This window comes from Drosophila ananassae, chromosome 2L (assembly GCF_017639315.1).
Source record: "Drosophila ananassae strain 14024-0371.13 chromosome 2L, ASM1763931v2, whole genome shotgun sequence".
In the NCBI taxonomy this organism is placed as follows: Eukaryota; Metazoa; Arthropoda; class Insecta; order Diptera; family Drosophilidae; genus Drosophila; species Drosophila ananassae.
In genome coordinates, this window is record NC_057927.1 from 2,828,551 (window position 1) to 2,838,249 (window position 9,699).

The 9,699-nt window shown below is 41.0% G+C and overlaps 1 protein-coding gene across 1 annotated transcript; it reads right to left on the reverse strand.

The window, feature by feature from the left end:
- Positions 1–3,749: 3,749 nt before the first annotated feature.
- On the reverse strand, positions 3,750–5,048 carry LOC6500102. The gene is made up of 2 exons (XM_001953190.4): positions 4,309–5,048; positions 3,750–4,253 (listed from the first exon to the last, which is right to left on the reverse strand). The coding sequence occupies exons 1-2, from the start codon at positions 4,865–4,867 to the stop codon at positions 4,243–4,245; spliced, it is 570 nt and encodes a 189-aa protein (XP_001953225.1). The 5' UTR covers positions 4,868–5,048; the 3' UTR covers positions 3,750–4,242.
- Positions 5,049–9,699: the final 4,651 nt, after the last annotated feature.

Below are 9,699 nucleotides of genomic sequence, written 5' to 3' on the forward strand. Positions count from 1 at the left end.
CGAAGCCCATAAGCCCCCAAATGAGGTTATGCAAGTCTCACATTATTCGCGGGCCTGCATGTTTATTCATATCCACACATATTCGAACATATTCACGTTACCGTGTGGTTTCTGTCAATTGTTCCCCCATGAAAAAGCCAGACAAATTGGGTACCAAAAGTGTTTGGACTAAAGCACAGGTGATGATAATGTTGGTGTCTGCCCTTAAAAGTTGATACTGTGGTCAACTTTCAACACTCGAATGAAATGCTTTTACAAATATTTTGAATACACCGTGTTTTGCGGTTAAATTGTTGTGTAAATATAGTAATTGTCTAATAGTAGATCAAGTACATGGAGGAAGTCTGAATTAGCTGTATCATTTATGCTCTAAATCGGGTAATGAAATAATTCGATTTAAAATACATCCATCTGAGGTCACATTCATGATCATTATCTTGATAAATCAACATTTTACGGAAACAGATTAAAATGCCAAAATCAATTAATCCAATTGGGCAATGAGAATAATTACGATCGCAATCAATCAGTTCTGCACACTTTTTATTGGTTTCGTCTCTTCAGTTTTTGCTGAGACGGCTAATTATCATAATTAGTTGGTTTTTAATAAATGAAAATAGCCTGAGCAAACATGACCCCATCCTGGATGGACGACGTGATTGGGCCTAACAAATGACCGATTTGGTCATCGTTAGTCTTCAAAATCGAAACAATGTAATTGGCCTGAAGTAGTCAAAACCCATTTAACCCGCCACTTTGCACTCTTGGCCCAAAATGACGATGTGGCCTGCAGTTCCTGCCCAGCATCGCTCAAACAATTTCCAGTTGCAACATTTCAAGAAGCCACAACCCACCGGTAGCAGCAGCAAACGTTCGTTTAATAATTATGAACCTTCTTGGATGTTGTTGGCGGCAGCTTGTGTTTGAAATTATTCGCATAGTAGCCCCAGCATCGTGGCAACAACAACTGGTAGTCACTCAACTTAACGCGGTCTGCGAATCTAGCCAATTTCTGTTCGTTTCTGCCTGCCGGAGTCGTGGCCAAAGTTTTTCTTTCTTTTTTTTTTATTTTTCGTTTTGTACAATTTGTAAAACGCAGACGAACTACAGGAGAAGGAAGAAAAGCCTGTTTGGAAACATTTTCGATGCTAATTGAATACTCTAACTTGGCCAGAATGGCTAAAATAAGAAGAAATTCTTGGGAAGCCTTTTGAAAGCTTAATTATGATGGTTTTCTTTAGTTTTTTTTTTAAACATATAATATGTTTTTTTTTCTATAAGTTTCCTATACTTATCATTTGGGAAGGGTATCCTGAAATAAGACATGTAAAATAGGATTTACTGTATTGCATGCAGCACCCCAAGGAAATTATCTTGTCAATGGCTGCGCTTCAATTGCAGTCCAGCTATTGTTGGGCTTGGGTTTTTGGGTTTGGGCTTTGAGTTTTTGGGCTTTGGGGCCAGCCTTTTGCCTGAGATGGACAGTAGCCCGGACCTGGCTGGCAGTTCCCTTTATTTTTCCTTCGGTTTTGGGAGGCAGCTAGTTTTTGAGGTGTGTTCCAGTAAAGCGCATGATCTCAACCATATTTCTTCTTCATTTGCTGGAATAATTTACATATGGTTATATAAGCAGTGGCCACGAAGGCACCAACGGCCATGTATCCGTTGCAAAACTCAGCTCCAACTGATGCGGCATGTTTTATTTAATTGCCAAAGAGTCATACCAAGAAAAACGGCGAAAAGAAAGAGAGAGTACAAAATCGAGTACACATGTAACAGTTAACATCGATTCCATCCAGCAAACTTCCATCCATCCATCCGTCCATCCATCCATCTATCTATCTATCTGCCCCCCGTGCAATTGGTGATTTGTGTAGGGCAGATAGCCGTGTCTTTTGTTCGCGGTCAATAGGTGCGTGTTCGTATGTTTGCCCCTTTGAAAGTGCCCAGCATGCGGCTAACAAGCCACGGTTATTGATAGGAAGAGCGATACTCTGACAGTCATTAAACGAAGCTCATAATTTGTCAATGCTGCTGCAGAGAAATAGGTAGTAGTAATTCCAATAAAATTTGGCTCTGCCCCAAATAAATCTTTCAAATTAATTGTATTGTCTAAAGGTGATGTCTCAGCGAAGGCATCAAAGTCACGATCAATTTTGGGCTATTATATCACCTGCAGAATTATGTATCAGCAGGTTTTAGCTGTTCAGTGAGTGCTTTCCTGTCACACCCATTTCTTTGGCCCACAGACCGGTGGGAGAACAAAAGTTATAAATAAATCTGTGTCACTGGCAGAGCCCAGAACAAGACAATAGGCAAAAAAATAAACGCTAAATTAAAACAGCAAATAACATTCAAGATTATGCAATTTATAGGAGTAAATGAAAATATCAAACACGCAAGCGAAAGAATCAAAAGACTTAGACAACAAACTTGTTTCGGTTCTAAGCTCAGAACAAGTTTGGGCGAACTTAGATCTTCGCGGCGAACTTTCCCAGCGCCCGTAGAACTTTTGTCTTGATTTTTTTTTATTTTCGGCCAAAACTGTAAACTGTAAATCGGCGGCGGCATGCATATTGTAATAGTGTCATTTTGTCTTGGCCCAGGCATCTGCCTAATTAACGGTGCTTCATAAATATTCAAGGAAATCGCAGATAAGAACCTAAGCCTGCCTTCGCTTCTCCGGAGATTCGAGTTGCACGTTCTGTTTCGTGTTGCGCTGCCATTAAGTTTGCTGCAAGCCTTTGACTGCCCGAAACGGTTTTGAAATCACTCTCTATAAATATGGATTTCTCAACAGCTTGTTCGGTGTGAGAGTTTTGGCATAAGCCGCATAACAACCGATTATTTTAATTAAATTCTTATTCTAAAAAGACAAAGCTGCAACGCCCACATGCCAATGGCAAGACAAATACCCGAAAATATGTATTGCCATTGTTGTGATTGTGCAATTGTGTTGTGCCCAGGTGGAGCTTGCTATGCAAATGTTCTTGGTAAGCTAGCAGCAGCTAGCTTATCTGGTGAATAATTACCCAGCTGCAGTTATCAGAACACGGCCCGACCTCGGACGACCTCCGGCCAAATCCACGCCCACCCCACGAGCTTGCCCTTCAGGCCAGCCACAACGGACCACCACAAGCCCCCTGCAATTGTTCCGTCTAATGCAAACATTAGACACTTCATTTCATTTGGGCCGTTGTGGCTTTCAATACCTCAATTAACCCATCATGGGCATGGGCATGCGCAGCTTCTGTTTGTTTTTCTTTGTTTTTTCTCTGCCTCTGGTGTATCTTCAAGATGCCTATCAAGCTCAACACTTACACGTCGATCTGCGATTGCTGAGATTCAAGTTCCGAGTCAGTCTGGGTTTCAGTCTTGGTCTCAGAATTTGGGTGCCATTGAGGGGAGTCGTGAATCAGTTAAAAGTTCTTGCGAATAATTGAAAGGTTCCGCAGCTTTGGCATACTTGAAACAATTACCAAGCCCTCGATGGCTTCATTACCATAGGCCGTGATATAAGGAAGTATCTGCTCAATGGTCGTGTGAAATGTGGCCCTCCGCAACAATCGGCTTTTAAATTATTTATAAAAATAAAGAATATAATTTATAGCACTTGCTACAGTATTTTTAACCAGCCAAAATGTATCTCCATAAAATAATGTGGGAATATTCGAGCAAGATTTGGACTTATTGGGAGCAAATCTATTGCCAAAATGGTCATATATTTTTGTATTTTTACAACAGAAATATTTGATATATTCAATATGAACTTTATTTACAGTTTTCTTGGAATAAAAGCAATCCTTATATGCGGTACGAGTGAAAAAGCTTTTATTAATTGTGTGCTGATACCGCTATGTACATTTGGATGTTCTTGTTTGGTTTCGCGCTCATGATGGCCATCTGAGGTCCGCAAAGCGCCGATCTCATAGTTTGGAATGCCAAATAATGTGGCTACAACTGTAGTTTTGAGTTTGGTTTTGTAAACCCGGGACTATCTCTCAATCGACATCGATAGAATCTAGCCCGGTGGCTTTTACACATCAATAGACAAACCTATCGGGGAATACCCAATAGTTCGGAGCTTCGAATGCATCAAAAAGAACATGCAGACATATTGTACGACGTCATGGCAAAAAAAAAAAGTCCGGGCTATAGTAGGGATTCAGCACGTGTATGTTTGGGGTGTGTATGTGCACGTGTATACTGTATTGAGTTGTTACTTCTGCGCAATTAAACGCTTTAAAATGGATCTGAAAATAAATAAAAATTAATTGAAATCAAGTGGAATGCCAAAGACCGTCTTACCGGCTAAATGCTGCAGATCCGGGTCTATATGTGAATGACGTCGTCTGTATTTCATGGCGGCTGCCGCATCAAGTTGATCACCGGCAGCCTGCCGTTGCTGCGGATCAACTGCCGGTCCATATGTGGGGGCAGGATCCTCAGCCGCCTGCTGCTGCTCCAGTTTTTGATCCTTCTTCGGCTCCTCTCCCTGGCCCTGGTGTTGCGGTTGTGGTTGCTCCGCTTCCTGGGCCACGTCAATCCGTTTGTGGCAGTTGAAGAAACGTATCCACTTGTAGGGATTGAAGCATCGCCGTCCTGGCGTCTTCGAGGGTTCCTCTAGAGATCCGACCGCGACCTGGGAGTCATTTGTGGATGGATCTTGAGCGGGGCTACGGCGTGTCTGTTGCTGCAGTCGGCCCATGTCCTCCACAACGAAAAGGATGCCCGCCACTATGAGAAGGGCGACCGACAGTAGGATAAAGAAACATAAGAGGTCCTGCAGCAAGGTTCTGAGGTAATCCGGGCTATCCGCCCGGCGATCCTCGTTTGGACTTTGTCTTTCAGCTTTCGAAAGGTCCATTACAGAAATTTTGAACTACCAAATTTATATATAGTTTTTTTTTAATATTTTTTTTTTTTTATTTCTTTTTGGTTTTATAAATTTTGAGTTCCGAAAGGTGTTCACTGATCAACCGACCCGATAGAATGAGGCTATTGGGCCAGGGTCCAGACTATGTTGACCAAACTGGTAACTGCTAGCCTACTTGTTTCGAAAAATGTTTCTATTTTGTTTTCCCCTGCCTGCTTTTCTCATGATAAGCTCACAACTTTCCCAACAACAGCATTGGAAATTGGTGTAATTGAAACTCTTTAACGGCACTTTGGCGCCCATCAACATGGCGTTTGATGTGATTGAATTATTGGACACTTAAATGGGCGGCCCCTAGGGGAAATGCGAGGCAGGCAGCAGCCCCATCGAACCGACTGAAAGGGTCTTTAGCGCATTTGCCAATTCACACCTCGGGCAGACATACCCCAACCCTTTACACCCCCAACTCCCTTTCACCTTTCCTTCGATGAGTTTCCCTAGTTTGGAGCTGGCTTTGGAAGCCTTACATATCACTCAGTGCTAATGAAGATGTCTCCTCCAAAAAACTGGGACCCAAACCGTGGCATCGCTGCCAGCTCTGGCACTTCATTAGTCAGGAAGTGTTATACATGAGGCTGATGGGCTTGCTGCGATGCATGCCAGGGAAATTGAGGCCTTAATTTCATAATATAGACACTAATGCGGGGGAGAAGGAGGTACATTATATAAACCGTTTTGTTAAGCGATTACCAAAGAATTCGCAAGGTAAAAATTGAACGAGAGTCGAACATTTTTGACCATTTACATTCATTCAAAAGAAATGTCTATAAGATGTTGTTCAGAAAATAAGTTTCCTACGAGAAAATATATCTTTTAAAATACTGGTAATTCTATAAAATAGTCCTGGTATATCCTCATCCACACTTAAGGCCAGCAATTTAAATTTCCGCAAACCCAGGCTCAATCAGAGGGCTAAAATCAATTAAAAGCCAACTGTAAATGCTCGGTTATACAATCAGAGTTGTAAATTGTAAATGCCCCCACTGGGTGACGCTCGGCAACTGATAAGACGGTCTCGTTCCCTCCAACCCTCACCCAGCTGAGGAAAACCAAAGCCCGAGCCCAATAACAATGGGTTAGGAGACATTACATAACCTCCAGATGCCAGGGCAGGCACAATAACCTACAAAATAAAAAAATAAAAGCAACCTCCACTAACCGACTGAACCCAGACCCACAAGCAGAAAAACAACAAAAATAAATAAAATACAAAACTAAACTACTAAAATCCAACGTAATACGGTTTGCAGCTTCTAAAGAAAAACAAAAGTCGAGCGGGAAAATCGTCGGGTCGGGTTGTGTGTGGGAAATTGCGACAACGACAAATAAATTACAGCAACGCTTAAGGTCAAGCGATTTGTGCAGAAATGAGGCATATAGAAAACATATTGCAGCGATCGCTGCCTCACTGATAACCAAAGAAATGAATAGGCCCTCCTCGACTGCCAACCAACTCCCGACTGTTAACTTTTAGCTGCGGACTGTGGACTGCCAACTTCCAACTTCTATTTTCCGACTGCCAACGAATCGTGGCTACCTCAATTGCTGGGGGTCAAATGGCGTTGAGGTAACGAGGCGAGCTAAATCATCGACTCCACTTGGGAGTCAACACGTGCAGAGTGTTCCATGCCCCCGGCGGCACTCAGAAACCGATAGACGAACCAAGAGTCTCCTCTGGAGTCGAGAAGCTGCTTCGCCAGAATTGATTGCCACTTGGGAAGGCCATTTCGGTTGCCTTTCTGGCGGATTCGTACATATAAATCAAAAGAATTTTTTTCGTTAATGCTTTTTTTATTCAGAAATTGCAGACTGCCATGATTTAAGTGGCTCGGAGAGCCGAAAATCTTGTCTGACATTAGCCATCTAGCCGGGGAGTGCCCTCAGTCTGGGCTGAATCAAGGTGTCAATTTGGCGTGTGAGCTATTTGGGGATGGTATTCAGTGAGTTGGCGATCAATTAAATTCGCATTAGCCAGTCGATTATCTGTATTAATTTACACCATTGTCTGTGATTGGGCAGATCTAGACAAATGTATGAAGATTAATTTCAAGACAAAGTTCACTTGGAAAGAAAGGCTCTAAGAGTAATGTATATTTCATCCTGAGGACAAAATATGCCAAAATCAACAAAACCATTAAAAATTTATATGATGTAAAGCTAATTTAATGACAGAGTTTCCATCTGCTGGCTTTAAGGGGTTTCCCCACAACCCTTACCCTTTCTAGGAGGTTAGACAATCACCTCAGTTTCATAACCCATCGTAAATATGCTGCAAGTACAATAGTTTCGGTTATCTTTGGTCTTCGTGTCTGCATGTCTTCATTTCACCCACAGCCACCACAAGATTGTGTTAAAATTTTATTTTTGCATAATTGAAAAAATTTAACAACTTAAAGCAAACAAATTTTTCGTTAACTGCGAGCATTTTGTAATTTTGTTCGCGTGCACAAAATTTCGCTGCCTGACCCATTCCCTAGTAAAAATAACAGAAAATAAAAAAAAATCCTAACAAAATCCGAGAGAAACAAAAACATTATTACAACAAGCAGCGTGATTTCCGGAAGTTGAAGCGCAATAAAGGCGCCTGCGCCTGCGCAAATGTCGTCGTCGTTGCTGTCGAATTGATTGTTGCTGGGTTGCAGTGTTGCAGTATGGCAGTGTTGCACTCTAGCTGCTGCCTTTGCAGCCAAGGAAAGTCGTGCGGCAACAGCTGCAACAGACTGTCCTGCCTTCGTGTGAATAATGTCATTTGTGTTTGTTTTATAACCAAATTTACAACAACTTGCCACTGCCGGTGACAAGATCATGAAGAAAAGAAAGCAATCATGGCCTAACAAGTACTCAGCATAATTGTTAGTAGTTCATGTCAATGTTGTCAATGGTACATTCTCTAGAACATTTTCCTCCTCTCCTCAGTTTTATAAGCATCACGATTTCCAACCAGATGTCTAACCACAAAAATTAACTGGCCAACTTTAGGAAAGGGGCATAGAAACCTAAACCCTTTCCTTGAGCAAACACCTGTCTCTTATTTAACACTTTTTGCATTTCGCAGTCTCCCCCAAACATGATTTTTATTTTATTTCTCTTCCTGAAAAACAAACAAATACAGAAAGTGAATTGTAGCACTTTCTATAACTCTCCCCCTACTTTCGCTATAAGCTTTCTTCTAGAAAAGATTCTCATCAATCATATTGGCAGCGAAAACTATTTTTACTTTTGACGACTCGGTTGGTAAGAACAAAGGCAACTGCTTCAGGGTCAAGAAGTTATGTAATCTCTTTAGACACCAACATCTTGCGTCAGATGCAAAAATAAAAAATCAAATTCCAAATTAATAGGTTTTCTTTCTTTTTCTTACCGCTTTTATTGGTGGCCACGCGATCTTACATAATAATTATAGAAATAAAGCTGTCGAGGCAGACATAAATTAGCATTATAGAAAATAGAAAGGTCTCCACTTCTTTGTTGGCCAAATGGACCCACAGCCAAATGGTGTTTTTGCCCTCGCATCCTACCCCAGTGTATGGACCATTCTTTCGGCTGATGATCGTGGCTAATTTTATGCCACAAATCTTTGGATTTCATAAATCTCTGGTACTGGTATGGCGAAATTTCGTCCAAGTGGCGGGGCATTAAATTAATGTTCTAAAACAAAATTTATAATTCATGCTTAAAGGCCAACCCAACACTTCTTATTTCTTCTTTGTCGTTCTGTAAAAAATGATGGCTTTGTCCGGGCAACCGGCAGTTGAAGTTGATTTAATGACCTTTTTAAGATGCTGATGCCGATGCGGAGATGGTGGCTTAGACACAGGTACTCTTATTAATTATAATATTGGCAGTCGATTTATAAATGCTTCACTCAGAAGAAGCGCTAATTAAAATTGGATTTTTTCCGTCTTGCAATTCTGTTGGGCTCAATTAATTTTGTCAAGCCTTAACAAATGGCTGTTTACCAACGTAAACAGTTTACTAACTGGTTTTGATCCTTACCACAATTACTTTTGCTTTGCAAGGCCACACTTTGTATAAATTCTCTAAACAGTAGACTGTAGATTGTAGATTGTAGACTCTAGAGGAAGACATCTATCTGATTTGCATTCACTTCTGCAGCATTGATGTCTTTATATCTTCACGCACTTCTCGGGCCTCATGACCTTTCAATTAATCATGGCTAAAATAAATGTGTGTGAGTTTTCCACTTGAGTTTTGTTAACGGTAGCTTCTGCTGTCACTCAGCCAATCAGACTTGTTTTTCACTTGACTACCGAGCCGTTTTGCTAACCATAAAGTTTTCACACCGTCAGTCAGGTTTTTTTGGCAGTAAGCCAAGCTTTATATGAATATTTAAGTAATTTGGGCTCAACCATGTATAAAATGCAAATAGTGTATTTGAGCATAAATTAAGCTTTTATTTTGGGGAAAGGTCACTCAACTTTAGACCGAGATATTTAGATTTGGCTGAAACAAAGTGTATGTATTATGCAAGCCCCTTTGAAAAAGAACCGAATCATTCAATCGTGCTTCAGATTGAATAATATTTGCGGTCAAAAGAAATGCGGAATTCGGTTAGCTGGCCTCCCCATTCACAAAATTGGAGCATATAAATATTTAAAGCAATTTTTTACAATTACCGAAATCGATTTCCAACAATAGAAACTCGACAGCATCTCAACCGGCAAACAATAATGAATTTAATATTACCAATGACACAATATATAAATCGGGAAATAATTTCTCTCGCAATTGCTTTGCTGTCA

Bases quoted from the DNA above. Each gene is read 5' to 3' on its own strand.
- LOC6500102 (XM_001953190.4), bottom strand. From the start codon at position 4,867: ATGGACCTTTCGAAAGCTGAAAGACAAAGTCCAAACGAGGATCGCCGG.